Here is a 20,737-nt window from a genome sequence, read left to right on the forward strand (position 1 = left end):
AGACTGTCTGACTATAATCCCCAATGGGCCGTGCCAGCGGTTGATCTGTCTGTCTGGGGGTGGAGGATTGGGAAGCAGGTCTCTTCATCTATTATTACAGTGGTTCCCAAACTTTTTATAGTCCCGTACCCCTTAAAACATTCAACCTCCAGCTGTGTACCCCCTCTAGCACTAGGGTCAGGGCACTCTCAAATTGTATTTTTGGCAGTGAAATGAGGCTACTCAGCGAGACAAAAACCTCACCCGAATGTATAGCCCCGTTGGAAAATATAAGAGACAGTGTCTCACTGGTGCCCTTTGAAAGCACGTACCTATGTGAGAGTGAATTCTCGGCCCTCACTAGCATGAAAACTAAATATAGGCACAGGCTGTGTGTGGAAAATTATTTAAGACAGACCCTCTCCAACACAACCCAACATTGTAGAGTTATGTGCATCCTTTCAAGCACACCCTTCTCATTAACATGTGGTGAGTTATTCACAATTTTCGATGAACAAGTAATATTTTATATGTAAGATGGTTAAATAAAGAGCAAAATTATTGATTATTATTACACTATATTCAAAAGTTTAGGGTCACGTAGAAATGTCCTTCTTATTTAAAGAAAAGCACATTTTTTGTCTATTAAAATAACATCAGATTTATCAGAAATAAAGTGTAGACATTGTTAATGTTGTAAATGACACTGAATCTGTGCTTCCTTCTCTATTGGTCATTACTGACCTTTAACTATGGTCGGAGATCAGTACACAGCCCCTCAGTTACAGTTAATGAGCTTTTCAATGGATAGGCTGAAGCATCTTCCTGCCCTGTGTGTATCTGTGGCCAACACACTGTGAGGACACTGACGCAGAAGCTACATTTTGGCTACAATCCCCAACGTACACATACACATACACATAGTCCCCATTCTACACTGCCTTGTTTATGGTGATGAAGTGCAAGGGTAGGAAGGAGAGAAAGGCTGAGAAAGGAGAGAGCCATAGAGAAAGCATATCAGATGTAGAGATAGACAGAGAGAGAGGGAATGAGCGACAGAGCCATGGATAGACAGTGGGAGAGAGAGGGTTAAGCGAGATAGAAAACAAGCGACCGGGCGTCAGAGAGAGAGAGAGGATGAGTGAGTGATAGAAGAATGAGTGTCCGAGAATGTAAGCAACAGAGAGCACAAGAGAGAGAGAGTGAGAGAGTGAGCGAGATAGAGAAATCCCCAGCAGCAGTACTGGTCCACTGTGACTCCGAGGGCTAAATGAGCCAGGCGTGTTGCCTCCTGATGCTCTGTGACCTAGATTGGGAGACGCAGACACAACCGTAATCTCTCTTTCTCTCTCCCCCAACTGTCTCTCTCTCTTTTTCTCCCCTTCTCCACTCAGCACTGAACAGGCTGCTGTGCTGAAAAACCTGCCTCTCCTCCCCACATCAACAGACAGTACACACACACAAACACACGACTGGACAAACACTCACAAGTCACTATAGTCCACACTGAGACAGGGCTCAGAGCAAAGCAAAGGGAATCCCATTCACTCAGCTCTTATCAGAGCATTACACCACACTATACACACAGACTTTGGAGACAAGGCAGGAGACACAAAAACCAGGCAAAGGGGCACACATTGTGTGTGTGTGTGTGTGTGTGAGAGAGTGAAGTAGTCATATTTACAGTAACTGTACAGCTAGCTTACTTTCACACACAGTTCATTTTAGCAGCTTAAAACACATAAAGGGTTGTGGTTGAGCATTTTGAATTCCAGCCGAGCTTCCAGCCAGCATGGCTTTGATCCTCTCAATGGCTACCATTGTGTCCCCACAGTCACCGGGGTTAGAGCTGGGTGTAGGGGAGACCTTAAAGGGATAATTCAGGATTTTGGCAATGAGGCCCTTTATCTACTTCCCAGTGTCAGATGAATACCATTTTCATGTCTCTGTGTCCAGTGTAAAGGAAGTACGATGTAGTTTCGCAAGCCAATGCTAACTAGCGTTAGAGCAATAACTGGAAGTCTATAGGTATCTGCGAAGTATCCCTTTAATACGCACACGCACGCACACACACGCGCGCAAACACGCACATAATCCACCACCACTGCAATGGTGCATATTTCCTATATTTGTTGCCATGGGAGTCCCGTCTTTGGGACAAAGTGACAACAATGGGCTGATTGTTAGAAATGTAAAGGATATGCATGAGAAACATTAAGAAGACTCCGGATAGACTGCTACTACTCCATATAAATGGAAATGTACTGGCAGTCCATTAAAATAGATGATGTGTTTTGGTGCATAATACTGATAAAGTACTTCCCAAAAGATAGATAGAGAGTAGGCAGTGTTTACAGCAACAGCTTTGATATTTTTTTTTTCTATTGTGTTATTGACTGTACGTTTGTTTATCCCATGTGTAACTGTGTTGTTTGTGTTGCACTGCTTTGCTTTATGTCGGCCAGGTCACAGTTGTAAATGAAAACTGGTTCTCAACTGGCCTACCTGGTTAAATAAAGGTGGAGGAAAAATAAAATAAAAAGACTGTTGTTCGCCACTGTGACAGAGACTTTCAGTTGAATGATGGCCACACTGGGGGTTTTGAGTTTCTATTGAGTTGTTGTGCTACTGAAGCCTTTACTGACTCCAGTCTCAACTGAACCAACTGTATGATACTAGCTACAGTTAAACTACAACCACCAGCAGGCTGATGGAACTACAAACATGGCTACTCCGGTCTGGCCATCTGGTCATAGCTCAGTGTGGCTGGAATAATGAGACAGGCTTCTCTTTGTGGTGAATCAATCGTTGGGTGTTAAGTGCTGCTGGGGCTCAAAATGGATTATGTGTGTGAGGAGTCAGTGGACTAGCTGAGAGCTACAGGGCTGATGGGCGGGAATAAACAAACACCTCAAACTTGAGCCATAACACCACAACAACAGGCCATTTCAACACTCATCACTCAAAGTACAATGTATCCTAATAAACATGTATCTAGGCTACATTTTAATAAGCCTACACTGTCTGTTAATGTAACTACAGAGATTGTCAAGTGATAGGCCTACACGAGGAGCTGGTAGGTCTTATCAGAGGTAGTTAACTACTGCTCTAAATGTCTGAGGACAACAGACAAATAAGCATACAGCAAGCTGGCATTTACAGTTGAGTAGTAGAGTTGTATAGGCCTACTACTGCTGAGCTCTTCAGTCACTAAAGCAACAAAAAAAAAACTAGCAATAAAACAAATAAAAACCAGTGTATGCCACACAACGACACTCTCAAACATTTGCACTCGATTTGCACACACAGCAGAAAACTAGAGACAGTCTGTTTATGCAGTACATCTGTTTATATAGCATGCCATTATTATTAATAGATAGGTACTCCTGTCTGTTTTCTCTCTCTCCATCTGTGTGTGAGATCCTAAGGAGAGCAGCACTACTCCGAACCGTCACTAACCAAACTGTTAATTGCTGTCTATTATTAAACGAGACCACAAGTAGAAGTGAGTTCACCCACCATTTGTAACAGTGAATTAAGGCTTCTCCATCACTCAGACTTTTTCCGAAGTGCCCTGTGACATATTAAACAGCCCAATCTAATTGATTTGATCAATGTAAAATAGATTTCACACATCTTTTTGAGCAGACTGGTCTCAGTAACAGCTAGACGCAACATAGTAAACGTAAATCTGGGACACTCAAATTAGAATGATATGTTACGTTTGGTTTGGTTACATAAGATAGGTTACTTAAGGCAAAAACAGAAGGAGGGTGGTTGGTCGGGGTGAATGGGTTGGCCTATAACATGGACGTCTAGCAACCAAAAGGTTGCGTGTTTGGATCTCATCACGGAGAACTTTAGCATTTTAGATAATTAGCAACTTTGAAACGACTTACTATTTTTTAGCTCATTTGCAACTACTTAGCATGTTAGTTAACCCTAACCCCTAGAGCTAGCTAACATTAAGCTAACGTTAGTCACAACAAATTGGAATTAGTAACATATTGTACATTTTGTAATTCGTAACATATCGTGCAAATTGCCTTTCGGGAACACATCGTACGAACTGCAATTCGTAACACATCGTACGAAATGGATGATGGACATCCACAAATGAATAGATACCATACTAAATGGAGTGTCTCGGATTTACATACAGACTAATACGAAATGCTCTGAGACCATGTTGTTTTGAGGGAGTTGTTTTGATTAGTTTGTAACCACTGAGAGGCCATCTTTGTGGCTGTATCCCAGGGGGGCTGTGTTTGATGATGTGCACAGGCTATTTGATTCTACTATGATTCTCTTGTTAGGCCAATGTCCTTTCATTGAGACGTTTCAGAAAGCAACTCTTGAATGATTATTACAGGTGAGTAGTGACAAAAGTAACTTTTTTAGTATCAAATAAAACAAATTTTGGAATTATGGAAAATCCCAAGTGCCAGGACCCACAGCCAAAGGTCTGGTGGTGGCAGAATAGTATGGAGGCCTTGGAAAATGACTGAAAATGTTTCTCCACACCTGGTCTCCTGTTTCAGTTTCAATCATCCAACTGTGTCTGGGTGAGACCTGGACAGTCGGAATCCATGATGAGTCATGAGTTTCAGCGGTAAGCTGTGAAGAGCTCAATAGGCACAGTGTGAAACTGTACTATTATTCGATGTTCACACAGTGGGGACAGGGGAGCAGATTCAGGGAGAGAATTGACTTCAGTAAGTCAGTCACCAATGGTAACTCTACTTTTCCATCACATACAGTTCTCTCTCCTTCCTCTGCAAAGCTGAAACATTACATTACTCATGCACCCCGGGGTGCTTTGAACCGCATGGCACAGATCCATTAATACTGTGATTCACCCACCAAGGAGGAGACTTGCATAACACCATATTATTTATTTTTTAATTTTAGTCAAAACAAGGCAAACGCTGAATTCCCACATTAACAAGAGAGTTTAGCAGTCGACAGCCGTGTAGGTCTATAGAACGTGCAGCATAATTTCAACAGCACTATCGCTTGAGAAACAGACACAATAACTATGTGATGAGGAAGAGAGCCTTGACCTAATTTCTGACAAGAGGAAAACCTCTATGATCTCCTTTTTGACACTGTAAATTACATGAAGGCAATTTTTATCCTAGCTACTACAGAAAAATGCACTGACTCTGCAAAGCAAACTGGAAGATTGTGTTCATGTTGAGAGCTATGGTTACTTCTGATGGTAAGTATTATGTAAAGTATAAATAAACAAAAAACCTTGTTTAAAAAATCCAGTCATAAGCTATACATAGTATCATAGTTAATACATCAAAAGCCTTATCCAATAAAATTGTCATCTCTCTATATCCTAATTTCTCAAAAACACTATGCCATTATAGGCGAAAATAATAACGATGGTATTTTGATTACATTAACTATAGTAGCTAATCAAATGAAAATAGGTCAGTGTTTTTATCCTCCGCGGCAACATAGCAGGGGGAGGGAGTCGTGCTTGCCCGGTTATAGACTGCAGTTCTCACCACTGACAGCGGACGGGTGATTGTTGTTTTTATCTGGGACACACACGTAGGAGCGTTTACGGGACACAACACCTATTTCTCTTTCCCCTGTCTAAAATCCTTACCTTCGGACAGTTCCAAATCCAACTCCGCCAATTGGTCCTTAACCTCTTTCGGTAGTGCCAACATATCCACGCCTCGGTCCGCCATCGTTGCAGGAATAAAACGTAGAATGTTAAGAAATTAAAAGTGGTGACAAGTTCCTGAATCAACGAGAAAAGCAAAAATCAAGACAGTACTCCATCCTTTCGACTCCCTAACACCGCCATAACTGTGAGCAATGAACAACTCACCAAAGGAATCTGTCACATGACCATGTCTGATGTTAATGGTTGTGACTGGAGCATGAAATTAATCAATAGACTGCCTGCTCCCCCTGGCGTTACTGTATGGCAGGGATCATCAACTAGATTCAGCCATCAACTAACTATATTTTCTTGAGCGGTTGGTGAGAGGCCGGGAACATAATTACAAATCATTTGTAGACTGCAAATTGCCAGCAATAAACCCAAATAGATGTTTGACTAAAACAATAATTTCAAACATTGCTTACATTTGTATACAATCACGTGTCTCTATTATGCGTGGGAACAGATTTCTTAAATTAAAATCACTGGAGCTGATTTCCTGGTGTTTTTACAGTCTTTTATGTCAGACTAAGAACAATCAAAAAAAACTTTGGGGGCCAAATAAAACCACCCACATTTTAAATTCGGCCCACCAGTTGGTGAATCCTGCTGTATGGAAAATGAATGTTTATGAGCATTTCACACATCACTGACTGAACACACACTGGGCTACTGTTTATGAAACTATGGTCCATAATATCGGTCAGTCAACTATTGCAATTTCATGACAAGATGAACATACTAACATCACACAAATGTCTGGAACACAATTTTAGAGGCTAATTCTAAATTCCACAAGTCAATTTTCACTTAGTCATGCATTCATGTCAGTGGGAGACTTAGTGAAAAATCTATTTAGTGGAAGTTAGGATTCTCCCCTTACGCTCTATACAGTCACACGCAGGGTCTATCTCTCTCTCTGACATACAGAAGCCTTCTCGTTTCCTGTGCTTATTGTGTACACGTATGCCACCAGCCCATCCTATAATCCCTGAGCACATCAGACAGCTTCTGCTCCTACTGTCATGGAGCTCTATACCAAGGGGATAGGCACTTAGATACTAAGCATGAAAAAGATTAACCTAAACCCCTTGTTGCCAGTAACTTATTTATTTTGCCGGAGATCTTTTATTAGTTGAGACTATACACAAGTTAAATTTCCCCCGCCTTGAGGTGTAATTATTTTGGGCAAAAACACCCTCTCGACGGATTGGAGACAAATTCCATAATAGTTTGTGGGAGGTTACACCCTGGGTTCACTGTTGAAGACAGACATATCCATCCTCTTGACAGAACACGAGGGGAAAGGTAACGTGACGCAGGGTTCAGTTACAGCAATAACAAAATGATGAATAGAGCATTGACATGTTAAAAAAAGATGAAACAAACAAGGTATTCCTCAACACAAAATGTGAAGAAAAAAAAAAAAGACATCACTCAATGACATTTCATAACAAATATTTCAGTGACGTGTCCTACAAAAGTGATATACTCCAAAAGACAGTATAGTTTTTTAAATGTTGGAAAGCACCCGAGAGTAGGACATGATCTTTAACCCGAGAGTAGGACATGATCTTCATATAGACGTCCCCTAATCGAGATTTGCATTCAAGAATATGTTGTAGGTTTACATTTTCTCTTAATAGACGTCCCCTAATCGAGATTTGCATTCAAGAATATGTTGTAGGTTTACATTTTCTCTTATCATTTAGAATGTAATTGGTTCTCATTGAATTAGAACAAACCATTCTACCACTGTATTCACTACACACATTTTAGCTAAATGCAGGAACATTAATATTTGTTTTGAATATAAAAATATATTGCACTACTTTTTCCTCAACTTAGCCTGGGTAAATGATTTATAAATCTAATGAAAAGTTTGTTGATTACTACATAAAGTATAATCTAAAACCTAACCATTTCAAGTGTTATATTAGGACATTGTCATTGTTTGCATCAGTCATTTGATATCACTTTAAAAAGTGGGAGAGAAAAGCAGTATGATAAAAACCAGCAATAATATGAGCAGACACCAGCACACAGACAGTGGTCTTCATCAGTCTCCTCTAATATCCATGCAGTCAATAAGGGTTTCATACACATTGTCAGAATGCAGAATTCCTATAAAAAAAAAACAATAATACATTTTTAAAAAGGCCAGACATTGAATATACTCAAACTTTGGCTCACTCCATGACAAAGGGAAAACAATATCTCACGCTTATTCAGCCCTAAAAAGAGTTTCCCCATGGATTAACAGCTGCATGAAGAAGATAAATATGTAAGGAGAGATTTACACTGTAGACAGGGGAGAGTTGCAAATAGACAAAAACACACTACATTCAGTGATCGAGTGTGTGTATGCCACGGGGTGTGAGTATGTACATACGCAATGACAGTGCTTCCAAGCAGGGATCCATCAGAAAAGGGGCAAAAGGGGCGGGACGACTCGGTATGTTCAGTGATTATCATTGGCTGTGAGCGAGCGTGTGTGTGTGTGTTTGGGGGGTAGGGTGGGGGGTTTGTGTGGCTTTGACAGGATGTCAACTCCCAACATCCTTTCCTGGCTGCCACTGTATCCAAGGTCTGAGCATAGGTTGGAGACAGTACTTCTCACCCCACCCCTTCTATTATCAACTGGTGGGATTTCAGATTTCAAATCAGGTCCCTTTCAATCTCTCACATAATTGTACCAGTCCGGCCTCCTAATGTTCTTATTGGCTCCCTGCGCATCATCTGGGGGCGGGCTGAGGCTGTGGCGCCATGAGGACCCCTCCCTGGTGGGCCGCCCCCATCCCGGCCAGGACCGACATGGCCACTGCCTCAGCCGCGCATACGCTCAGCCCGTTGACGGTGATGGCACCAGGGCTGGGGACAGGGGCCGAAGGCCCGTGCTGGATGGCCAAGGCTGTGGAGCCCGTAGGCTCGGAGGGGGGATCCCTGGAGCTCTCCTCTCCTCCTGCAGCTACAGAGAGAGAGAGAGAAACATTCACCCTTAAAGAGAGGTGACAGGCAAGCAATAGATTAGATGGATGAGTTGGATCGGTAGGTAGGTGAATGGATGTACAAGTTGATTGGGGACAGATAAATGAGGCTAAATTAAAAATCAAACAGATGGAGTGAATGACAGACTTGTGTGATTGATAGTTGATTCATGTATACTATATATACACAAAAGTATGTGGACATACTTCAAATTAGTGGATTTGGCTATTTCAGCCACACCCGTTGCTGACAAGTGTATAAAATCGAACACACAGCCATGCACTCTCCGTAGGCAAACAATGGCAGTAGAATGGCCTTACTGAAGAGCCCAGTGCCTTTCAACGTGGCACCGTCATAGGACGCCACCTTTCCAACAAGTCAGTTCATCAAATTTCTGCCAGAGCTGCCCCAGTCAACTGTAAGTGTTGTTATTGTGAAGTGGAAACGTTTAGGAGCAACAACGGCTCAGCCGCAAAGTGGTAGGCCACACAAGCTCACAGAACGGGACCGGCGAGTACTGAAGCGCGTAGCGCGTAAAAATTGTCCGTCCTCAATTGCAACGCTCACTGCCAAGTTCCAAACTGTCTCTGGAAGCAACGTCAGCACAATAACTGTTTGTCGGGAGCTTCATGAAATAGGTTTCCATAGCCAAGCAGCCGCACACAAGCCTAAGATCACCATGCGCAATGCCAAGCATCGGCTGGAGTGATGTAAAGCTCGCCACCATTGGACTCTGGAGCAGTGGAAACGCATTCTCTGGAGTGATGAATCACGCTTCACCATCTGGCAGTCCGACAGACAAATCTGGTTTTGGCGGATGCCAGGAGAACGTGCCCCAATGCATAGTGCTAACTGTAAAGTTTGGTGAAAGAAGAATAATGGTCTAGGGCTGTTTTCATGGTTTTGGCTAGGCCCCTTAGCTACAGTGAAGGGAAATCTTAACGCTACAGCATTCAATGACATTCTAGACGATTCTGTGCTTCCAGCTAGCAACAGTTTGGGGAAGACCCTTTCCTGTTTCAGCATGACAACGCCCAAAGTCCACAAAGCGAGTCCATACAGAAATGGTTTGTCGAGATTGGTGTGTAAGAACTTGACTGGCCTGACCTCAACTTCATCAAACACCTTTGGGGTGAATTGGAACACCGACTGCGAGCCAAGCCTAATCGCCCAACATCAGTGCCTGACCTCACTAATGCTCGAGGCTGAATGGAAGCAAGTCCCCACAGCAATATTCCAACATCTAGTAGAAAGCCTTCCCAGAAGAATGGAGGCTGTTATAGCAGCAAAAGGGGGGCCAACTCAATATTAGTGCCCATGATTTTGGAATGAGATGCTCGACGAGTTGGTGTCCACATACTTTTGGTCATGTAGTGTATGTTGTCTTAATTACCTAAGTAGGCAGCCGCCTTCTGCATGGCAGTGACAGGGCAGTCTTTGTGGGCCAGTAGCAGCTGTTTCAGTTGTGTCACCTCGTTCCTCAGCAGACCCACTTCATTCTGATAGAAACAGAACACCACATATAGGCATGAACACAAAAGACAATGTACACACAACATTTGTCTTCTCAACCACTGACAATCATACACCAAAACCCCATGGGCACAAGAATCATATTAGGGCTTAGACGGGTTCATGGTTTTAAAGATGCACTATGCAGAAATCATTCTGCCATTTCCTGGTTGCTAAAATTCTAATAGTTACCAAAACAAGGAAGTATAGTGTAGAGAATCATTGTACCATCTAAACCACTGTGAAATATCTTTTCCATAACCCAAAATATTGTATTTTCAACTGGTGTACAAAACCAAAAGGAAGACACAAAAACAAAATTTAAGAATGGGAAGCATAGAAATAAACCACATAGAACAGATCTGCCGCTTCTTAGACTTGCTTTCAACGAGAAAGAAATGTGAGTTATAGATATGTCAATGTGAATTTGGTCAGGTCGCCCAAAAAGTTACACATTGCCTTTGCCCTTCTCATTGCCTTTTATGGTCTATTGTAACTGACTCTAATAGACAGTTACAGTCTAGGTCCAGTTACAGTCATAGTGCAGTAGACTCACGGTCAAAGAGACGTTCATGGTAGCCAGGTCCTCTGCCTTCCTTTCCAGTGAGCCAACCCAAACCTTGCGTTTCTGTCGGCAGCGAGACGCCGCCGCCCTGTTCCTCTCCAGGAAGCGCTGCCTTCTCTCATCTGGGTCGGCCTCCGCACCCCGCCGCCTCCTACCCCCGGTGGGCTGGGCCGGGGATACCTGGGGAGGCCGGGGAGAGTGTTATACACCTTGGACTAGGTGTGTGTGCATGAGTGTGTGTATGAGAGAGAGAGAGAAAATGCAAGAATGTGAGCTTGTGTGTGTGTGTGTAAAAGTGCATTTGAATGTGTATTTCAAAGTGTGCCCGTGTATACGCCTCTCACCATCATGTCCTCTGAATGTAGACTATACCCAAATGGAGAGGAGGAGCCACTGCTGGTTTGCTGTGTGAGTATATGTAAATCATATATGCATGAGTGTGCCTGTGCATTTTTGTATTCACTGTTTGTGCACAAAATGTACGCAAATACATGCAAGCGACATGAGATAATGCATTACCAAATATATAGGGTCAGACGGAATCTGCAGAGAAGTTCTCTTATCGATACCTTTATAGAGTTGCCAGCATATTTCATCTACAAAACATGGTTTGTAGCAGCTTTTAGTTTGTTCAGTGTTCTTTCCAGCATTTTTATCATTTCTGGAGATAAAGGCCACCCTGCCTCTAGCAGATTCCACCTAACCCTTAGGTATTGTATCAGTATGTATGTGTTTTACCTGTGGCTGTGCAGGTGAGGGGGTGTCAGAATGCTGCGAGGGCTGCTGGCTCTGCTCATGTCTCTGGGGGACAGCGGGGCTGGACCCTGGCCCCCCTCCCACCCCCCCTGTGCCCTCTCCCACCCCCCCTGTGCCCCCTCCAGCCCCGTTCTGAGCCCCCGGGCCATGCTGTTGCTGGGTCAGCGCCGCCTTCAGCCTCTACAGAGAGGGATGGACACACAGAAATGCCATACAGATGTCAACAACATGCCTTCCTAGGGTTGCAAAACTACAAGTTATTTTGGTAATTAACAGTTACTGGTAACATTGCCTCCCTTTGCCTACCACGGGTAGGCCCACTGCTATTTGGTCCTTAACTCTGTGTGTGGTGTGTAGTGTGTGTCCGCCAGTGCATGCGCCTCTCACCATCTTGGCCTCTGAGTGTAGACTATACCCAGATGGGGAGGAGGAGCCGCTGCTGGTCCCACCAATCGGAGGGCCTGGAATCCCAGGGATGTTGGGCACCATATTAAATGGCCTCGCCAGCTACACATTACACAAGAAGAGACTAAATATGAGGACAAAATAACACTTACCAATATCTGCCATTATCAAGTATGTTATTGTTAATTAGACATCTACTACTTTCACTAAAACTGCCGATGTAAAAAGGGCATTATAAATAAATGTGATTGATTCTCACAGATATGACTGAGGTCATATTTGGGCTGGGGAGGAGAGGGACCGTCTGTCCGTTGGGGAGATGCATTACCAGTGGGAAGGAGCCTGTCGGAGAGCTGAGAACAGGAGATTGGTATAAATGAAATAGACAAGAGAGAATACAATTATAGACAGATGTTGGTAGATTAGAATCACCCCAGTTGTCTGTTGGAGGGTGGGGTTTGTGTGATGACAGAAGTCGGCGACGGCAGTGTCGGGTGCAGGGGGTCGTAACCAAGGTGAATGGGGAGGGACCCAGGCCGTACAATGGTTGGCGTGGGGGTGGAGCTCAACACTGGCCGTGGAGGAGGAAGAGTCTCCTGTCAACACACATCACATCCAGTCAGAGAAACCCACTACAGGCCGCTGAGCTGAACCCACTAAGACACCCACTAATTGTCTACTTTTTGCTGACATCTTCTTTACTTGCCTCATAGTTAAGTGATTACTTTACTCTCTGGCCACCACTGTTCCTTACTCTCTCTCTCACCCAAGTTACCATGCAAACTTGACAAGAGGAAAGAACACACATCGATTCGTCTGTTCAACCATACAACCTGATCACCCCGCCCCCAGGACATACCTTTCCTCTCCCCATTGGCTCCTTGCTACTGTCTGACATGCTGGAGGTGGAGTCAGGACTGCCTGGGGGGGAGGAGTCAACCTCCAGAGGCCCCTCATCCTCCTCCTTCACCCCAGACAGGGTCTGTAGGGGTGGGGCCAGAAGATGAGGGGTGGGGAGCTGTGTAGGGACCAACAATCAGACACAACATTAATAAATTGGTCAAACTACCCATGTTTAAAACCCAAACCCATCCCCTCCACCGTCCTCACCCTCACCGGGTTTTTGTTCCTCTGGTCGTCCTCATGGGCCTTCCGGAACTCCTGTTCGAAGGAGCTGGCCAGCTCATTGAACAGACCCACCTCCTCACAGTTCTTCAGGAAGCGGGTGGGCGTGGGGGTCTGGTCTGGTGGTAGAGAGAAAGAGGAGACACTGGTTTAGAGGCTTCATAGTACAGGTAAATCCCCTCTGTCAACAACAGAGATTGCTCATCTGTCCACACAGGGTGGTGTTGGTTTGATAGCTAGACAAAAATGTTTCTCTCATAATTTTCTCATACAGTCAAATTGAGAAATTCTAGGAATAGTAAAGGTAAGCACCTGCGATGATGACGGAGTCAGTTCTGGCAGGACCAAATTTTAGGGTCATCTCATGCTTATGTTTGTGGACTGACAGATGGTCTTCATTGGTAAATCTCTGTACACAAAGAAAATGCAAGACACTGGTGAAAGTAATCTGATGGCTCCTAAAATCTGAGATCTGTAAAGACAGGAGGGAGAGTGGGAAAAGAGAGTGAAGGATGAAGAGAAAAGGAGGGTAAATTAGACCCTACCTGTCCACAGCCTGGGGCGGTGCACACAAAAGGTCGATCGTCCCCCATCTCACACAAAGAGCCTGCAATGAAAAGGTATGGGAGAGGAAGAGAATGAAAGTGTTATTTTGTCTCTGCCTCTAAAATCTTGGTAGATTAAAAAATAAAAACAGGCTGTATTGGCTAATACATTAGGGTTAACAAATAGATATTCACAAGGATTTCCTACTGCCTACATGTTCAGTATTTCCAACTAAAGCACCTTGTTAGCACTACAATGAAGAAAAACGAAAAATGCTAACGTTAGTATCAAACAAATATATTAATGCTGACATGAACAATTTTCTTGGTGACAAAAAGTTATTAAACATATGTCCCAGCTGGCAAGTCAAAATGTGATAGTCTTAACTAGCTAGTGTTTTTGAATAGTAAAATACGTATTTTAGTTACTAATGTTATTGTCCTAGCTAAATGGCCTCCTCTCTGCTGACTGTCAACAAACAGCGCAGTTCACATGGGGTGAATTCATTACGTCTTGCAACGGAAACAGTTTAAGAACCAAATGGAGCAAACGGAACTAAACCGGGAGGAACCAAGCTGAATATTTTCCAATATAAACTCGTTTTCGTTGCAAAACGTTATCCGTTTGGAGTAAACGGTTTCTGTTGCCTGCGTAATTAACGCACCATGCCGTTGGCGACTGTCTCAACCCTGGTTTTAATGTGTGTATGGTCTCAACTAAGACAGAAACTACCTAACAGACTCTGCTAACTAGTTAGTTAGCTAACAAGGGGCACGATGGCTAACTATGGGCCAATGATCACAACAGCACGTCAAGTTAGATATAGCTAGCTAGCAACATAATGTCAGATAGGACGAAGAATGGACCTCACTATGCAATATCTGACAGGCCATCATCATCATCACATGAGATGTTTTGGTACAGGCAGTAAGGTTACAGCAGACAACCAACATTGGCAATAACGGCCGAGCGAATTAAAAGGGCTTCTTGGTGGTCTCTTTGCTAAATTAGCTAGCTTTATTTACCTTCCCCTTTTTTCAGCTAAAAACTTGCTAGCTAACGCCTTGCCAGATGGTATTGTACAGAACACACGGGCTAGCTAACGTTATGTTAGCTGGCTAGGCTAACGTTAAAGCTAACGTTAAAGCACTGACACAATTCGAGGCGCGTCAAATAAGTATTTCAGGATGGGGAAGGTAAATGTGACAGACGGTCAATACACCTGTTCCCCGACAAAGGCTATTTGGTAAATTCTTGATATCTGAACACGAGCAAGTCAAATGTTTACAAACTCACCCAACGTCCCTTCCTCTCCTCTTCTCTGCTGCTGGAACTCCTACACTGCGCTGCCTGCGTTGGGTTGAAATCGCGCGAGAGGTGAAAGTGTTCAATTTTTTACGTAACAGGATTACTGGGGTGAAAAATCCGAGATTATGTAAACATGAGGCGGTTTGCATGTGTCCTCAAATGGCAAAAAAATAAATATGATGAGAGCCCTGCAATTTACAAATCACGGTGTTTTTCATAAAATGTTCATCATAATATGATACATTGTATGTTGTATGCAAGTAAGTAAGTGCAAGCCTACACATATGTATAATGGCAGAATATTTTATATTTGTGGAAAATTGCAGTCCCTATGTATGGTAATCCTTTCAGGGCCGGCCCTAACCTTTTGGGGGCCCTAAAGGAGATTTGGTTGGGGGACCCCCCCCCCCCCCAACCAATGTTTTGGCAGTTGAATGTTCAATATTTTTGGCTTTGAAATTTCCATTAAGTTCTAAAATACAGTGCCTTGCGAAAGTATTCGGCCCCCTTGAACTTTGCGACCTTTTGCCACATTTCTGGCTTCAAACATAAAGATATAAAACTGTATTTTTTTGTGAAGAATCAGCAAGTGGGACACAATCATGAAGTGGAACGACATTTATTGGATATTTCAAACCTTTTTAACAAATCAAAAACTGAAAAATTGGGTGTGCAAAATGATTCAGCCCCCTTAAGTTAATACTTTGTAGCGCCACCTTTTGCTGCGATTACAGCTGTAAGTCGCTTGGGGTATGTCTCTATCAGTTTTGCACATCGAGAGACTGACATTTTTTCCCATTCCTCCTTGCAAAACAGCTCAAACTCAGTGAGGTTGGATGGAGAGCATTTGTGAACAGCAGTTCAGTTCTTTCCACAGATTCTCGATTGGATTCAGGTCTGGACTTTGACTTGGCCATTCTAACACCTGGATATGTTTATTTTTGAACCATTCCATTGTAGATTTTGCTTTATGTTTTGGATCATTGTCTTGTTGGAAGACAAATCTCCGTCCCAGTCTCAGGTCTTTTGCAGACTCCATCAGGTTTTCTTCCAGAATGGTCCTGTATTTGGCTCCATCCATCTTCCCATCAATTTTAACCATCTTCCCTGTCCCTGCTGAAGAAAAGCAGGCCCAAACCATGATGCTGCCACCACCATGTTTGACAGTGGGGATGGTGTGTTCAAGGTGATGAGCTGTGTTGCTTTTACACCAAACATAACGTCTTGCATTGTTGCCAAAAAGTTCCATTTTGGTTTCATCTGACCAGAGCACCTTCTTCCACATGTTTGGTGTGTCTCCCAGGTGGCTTGTGGCAAACTTTAACCGACACTTTTTATGGATATCTTTAAGAAATGGCTTTCTTCTTGCCACTCTTCCATAAAGGCCAGATTTGTGCAATATACGACTGATTGTTGTCCTATGGACAGAGTCTCCCACCTCAGCAGTTCATCCAGAGTGATCATGGGCCTCTTGGCTGCATCTCTGATCAGTCTTCTCCTTGTATGAGCTGAAAGTTTAGAGGGACGGCCAGGTCTTGGTAGATTTGCAGTGGTCTGATACTCCTTCCATTTCAATATTATCGCTTGCACAGTGCTCCTTGGGATGTTTAAAGCTTGGGAAATCTTTTTGTATCCAAATCCGGCTTTAAACTTCTTCACAACAGTATCTCGGACCTGCCTGGTGTGTTCCTTGTTCTTCATGATGCTCTCTGCGCTTTTAACGGACCTCTGAGACTATCACAGTGCAGGTGCGTTTATACGGAGACTTGATTACACACAGGTGGATTGTATTTATCATCATTAGTCATTTAGGTCAACATTGGATCATTCAGAGATCCTCACTGAACTTCTGGAGAGAGTTTGCTGCACTGAAAGTAAAGGGGCTGAATAATTTTGCACGCCCAATTTTTCAGTTTTTGATTTGTTAAAAAAGTTTGAAATATCCAACAAATGTCGTTCCCCTTCATGATTGTGTCCCACTTGTTGTTGATTCTTCACAAACAAATACAGTTTTATATCTTTATGTTTGAAGCCTGAAATGTGGCAAAAGGTCGCGAAGTTAAAGGGGGCCGAATACTTTCGCAAGGCACTGTAATTGTAATGTGATAATGCATTTAATGTAAAATAAAACATTGAAAATCATGATAATTTTTTAAAGAATCAAACCGAATCCAAACCAATCTCAAAAAGCACTAATCGCTCCGCACTATCAGTGACTGACATAAGAGAAACTGCTGATGCACAAACAAATTACACATGGTTTATTCTACGACTCTAACTCTCAACAGTAAATTGAGACCCTGAGTGACAACTGCATTTTTTTATGAATTGGTCCGGGGCCCCCTAAGCAACCGCTTGTCAGTTATGCCTGGAGCTGGCCCTGTAGCTATCCAACAACAGATGGTACCAAATCTGTCACAAACATATATTTTCTCTGCTGTATTTGTACTCTACAATCTTATTTCCACAGCAGCCATTCAATAGTATAATATGACAACAAGCCAGTCTGTCTCACCTATATGGAATTCAAGATCCAAAGAATGGGAGGTCAACTCACTGCCTTGGCATTTGTTGATGATTGAACCAGTGTGACCTTCAGCCCTAGGTCACAGTGCTAAAGGAGTCCAAGGATGTGTCCGAAATGGAAAACTATAGAATTACTTAATTTCCCTCTGGGGAGAAATTCAGTTGTGGCAAGTCCGATAAGTTTTGTACCGGCATCAGTCCATTTACTTAAATTAATATTTAATTGGTGACATGTTTATCTTCTATATACACATTACCTTGCATAGTATTTGTAGCTGTTGTGTGAATGTTGTGCTTATGTCTTAAGGTATTTTTCTCTCGGCTCTTGATTTTCAAAAAGGTTAAGACCGGAGGCTGTAACCTGATGACAGTCTGAGAGTAGGGCCCTAGGGAACAGGGTGACATTTGGGACAAACACCAAGCAAATATATATTTCTGGACTTCACTCATACAATGACAAAACAATATTGCCACACTAGTTTGATTCAGTAAATACAATGGTGTTTAAAATGTTTATTCTCGTACATGTTTGCAATGATACATTCACGACAGTAAACCGGTATGTATATATTCCTGCTCACACCAACCGACTTGCTTCACCTTTTCACTGGTTTTCAAAAGAGCTGTTATGTTGAAGCAGCGTATTACAATTTCAGCATTGTCATGCGAGGCGCTAACATTTGTGACACAGCCTACACACAAAAGTTTAATGTATAAATTCTGAGTGTGAGCCATGTATTTTTGTCTGTCCACTAAACCAACAAAACCTGCTGTGTTCCAAATTAAAGTGTTCATGTTACTTTTACTTTGCAGAGAAGGAAAACCTCAACACTGGAGAAGGCACTGGAATTTTAGTTAGGCCTGAAAAATGTTTTTGGGGACATGAAGGGGACTGTCAAAGTAGGACTGGTGAAGAGTCATACAAGCACCCTGAAACATCTTAATACAGACATCTGGTATAAGACCACAGAACTACTGAGCATGGCACAAACATTTAAAATACACAGACAGCAAAAATCATTGCAAGCACAGGACCCAGAAACATTATCAGAAAGGCCAAAACATGTACTTTATTTTAACTTTTGATCAGACATCTACTAAATCAGTAATTCAGTGTCTCACACCCCACTTCTGTTACTATGTCCCACCTGCACCCCCTAAAAATACATGTCCCAGTAGAGAAATGCTAGAACAATCAACAGTAAAAATAGAAATAAACCCCTACTCCTGTAATAACTTCAGGAAGCCGGCTAAAAACACATTTTCTTTAGACATCTAAAATGATTTTACACAACATGGGAGATTTTAAAACAAAAGTTAGTGCGTTTCATTCCACAACACCACTACCTGCTTGTAGTTTAGCCATTAAATGGATGTAAAATATAAAAATCAGAACAGGCCCAGTGATTACATAGGTAACATGTTACTGCACTGCTAGCACCCAGGCAATGCACTGAATTCTCACTTTAGCCAAGTCTCAAATCAGACATTGAATACTCAACTATTACAAACATTTTAGGGGGGGAAAAAAAGCCACAAAAAAAATAAAAATAAAGTACATTAGTTACAATACATTTTTAAATGTCAAACTGCAGAACTCTCAAAACATTTAATCTAAATGTGCTCACTAATACAGCAGACCAGAAAGAGAAAAAAGAAAATTGCAACAGTCATCTAACACAAACCAGACTAAAGACTAGCCTGCTAGGCGCAAAATCGGTACAAGAACATTCAGACCACTTACAGTATGAAGTGGCTTCTCTCAAACAGGACTACATTCATCAAGCCATGACTGGCCAATGCCATTTCAGCAACATTTGATCGCCACTTCCCACACAGATTTGAGCAAGTTCCCAAAATTGCATTTTTGCTTGCTTGACTTTGGTCCAGATGTTCAATCCATTCATACACAAAATGATGAATTATGAGTTTGTAAGAGCATAGAGAGAACAGATATTAAGATTGATGCCCACCACATCTAGTCAACTCTAACATTTATATTTGAAGATATCACTCTAAAGCAAGGGTTCTTCAACTTTTTCAGCCTGGGACCCAACTTAGATCATGTTTTTCTGGGACCCACACTCATGAAAAGATGCACCCTTTTTGGGGCCCCTAAGCCTAATTTGGTTAGGTGAGAATGATGCACTCCCTCGACAGCAGAGAGAAATAATTTAGTTTTAAAGTTACATTTCCTAAATTATACACCTTTTGCCATGGGGCAGAGAGTTTTGCAAATGTATAAAACATACGGGCGGCAGGGTAGCCTAGTGGTTAGAGCGTTGGACTAGTAACCGGAAGGTTGCAAGCGCAAACCCCCGAGCCAACAAGGTACAAATCTGCCGTTCTGCCCCTGAACAGGCAGTTAACCCACTGTTCCTAGGCAGTCATTGAAAATAAGAATTTGTTCTTAACTGACTTGCCTGGATAAATAAAAGGTCAAAAAATATATATAGTGCCTTGCGAAAGTATTCGGCCCCCTTGAACTTTGCAACCTTTTGCCACATTTCAGGCTTCAAACAAAGATAAGACTATTTTTTTGTGAAGAATCAACAAGTGGGACACAATCATGAAGTGGAACGACATTTATTGGATATTTCAAACTTTTTCAACAAATCAAAAACTGAAAAATTGGGCGTGCAAAATTATTCAGCCCCTTTACTTTCAGTGCAGCAAACTCTCTCCAGAAGTTCAGTGAGGATCTCTGAATGATCAAATGTTGACCTAAATGACTAATGATGATAAATACAATCCACCTGTGTGTAATCAAGTCTCCGTATAAATGCACCTGCACTGTGATAGTCTCAGAGGTCCGTTAAAAGCGCAGAGAGCATCATGAAGAACAAGGAACACACCAGGCAGGTCCGAGATACTGTTGTGAAGAAGTTTAAAGCCGGATTTGGATACAAAAATATTTCCCAAGCTTTAAACATCCCAAGGAGCACTGTGCAAGCGATAATATTGAAATGGAAGGAGTATCAGACCACTGCAAATCTACCAAGACCTGGCCGTCCCTCTAAACTTTCAGCTCATACAAGGAGAAGACTGATCAGAGATGCAGCCAAGAGGCCCATGATCACTCTGGATGAACTGCAGAGATCTACAGCTGAGGTGGGAGACTCTGTCCATAAGACAACAATCAGTCGTATATTGCACAAATCTGGCCTTTATGGAAGAGTGGCAAGAAGAAAGCCATTTCTTAAAGATATCCATAAAAAGTGTTGGTTAAAGTTTGCCACAAGCCACCTGGGAGACACACCAAACATGTGGAAGAAGGTGCTCTGGTCAGATGAAACCAAAATTTAACTTTTTGGCAACAATGCAAAAACGTTATGTTTGGC

At 42.6% G+C, this 20,737-nt stretch overlaps 2 protein-coding genes across 8 annotated transcripts in view; both read right to left on the bottom strand.

The window, feature by feature from the left end:
• The window catches only part of LOC110493230 (disco-interacting protein 2 homolog B-A), an 86,258-nt gene extending 80,414 nt beyond the window's left edge, over nucleotides 1–5,844 (bottom strand). For 2 of the 4 annotated variants that reach the window (XM_036950347.2, XM_036950346.2), the window contains exon 1: nucleotides 5,603–5,844. In XM_036950347.2, coding sequence (XP_036806242.1) covers nucleotides 5,603–5,687 — 85 coding nt within the window. In that variant the 5' untranslated portion in view covers nucleotides 5,688–5,844. The remainder of the gene's footprint in view (nucleotides 1–5,602) is intronic. The other 2 variants (XM_036950345.2, XM_036950344.2) reach the window with 1 other exon arrangement.
• Nucleotides 5,845–6,160: 316 nt separating this feature from the next.
• Nucleotides 6,161–14,945, bottom strand: LOC110494253 (cyclic AMP-dependent transcription factor ATF-7). Of its 4 annotated transcripts, none has more exons than XM_021569181.3 (13): nucleotides 14,859–14,945; nucleotides 13,562–13,623; nucleotides 13,329–13,425; nucleotides 13,008–13,135; nucleotides 12,751–12,909; nucleotides 12,324–12,487; nucleotides 12,151–12,244; nucleotides 11,874–11,993; nucleotides 11,469–11,666; nucleotides 11,075–11,134; nucleotides 10,722–10,910; nucleotides 10,047–10,152; nucleotides 6,161–8,633 (listed from the first exon to the last, which is right to left on the bottom strand). In XM_021569181.3, the coding sequence occupies exons 2-13, from the start codon at nucleotides 13,607–13,609 to the stop codon at nucleotides 8,401–8,403; spliced, it is 1,596 nt and encodes a 531-aa protein (XP_021424856.2). In that variant the 5' UTR covers nucleotides 13,610–13,623; nucleotides 14,859–14,945; the 3' UTR covers nucleotides 6,161–8,400. The 4 variants fall into 4 exon arrangements, with proteins under 4 accessions (XP_021424856.2, XP_090061791.1, XP_021424855.2 ...); XM_090205665.1 differs by having other exon boundaries at nucleotides 6,161–8,662; XM_021569180.3 differs by having other exon boundaries at nucleotides 13,002–13,135.
• Nucleotides 14,946–20,737: the final 5,792 nt, after the last annotated feature.

The sequence above is a fragment of the Oncorhynchus mykiss genome, chromosome 17, assembly GCF_057628025.1.
Source record: "Oncorhynchus mykiss isolate SJ-2025 chromosome 17, ASM5762802v1, whole genome shotgun sequence".
NCBI lineage: Eukaryota > Metazoa > Chordata > Actinopteri > Salmoniformes > Salmonidae > Oncorhynchus > Oncorhynchus mykiss.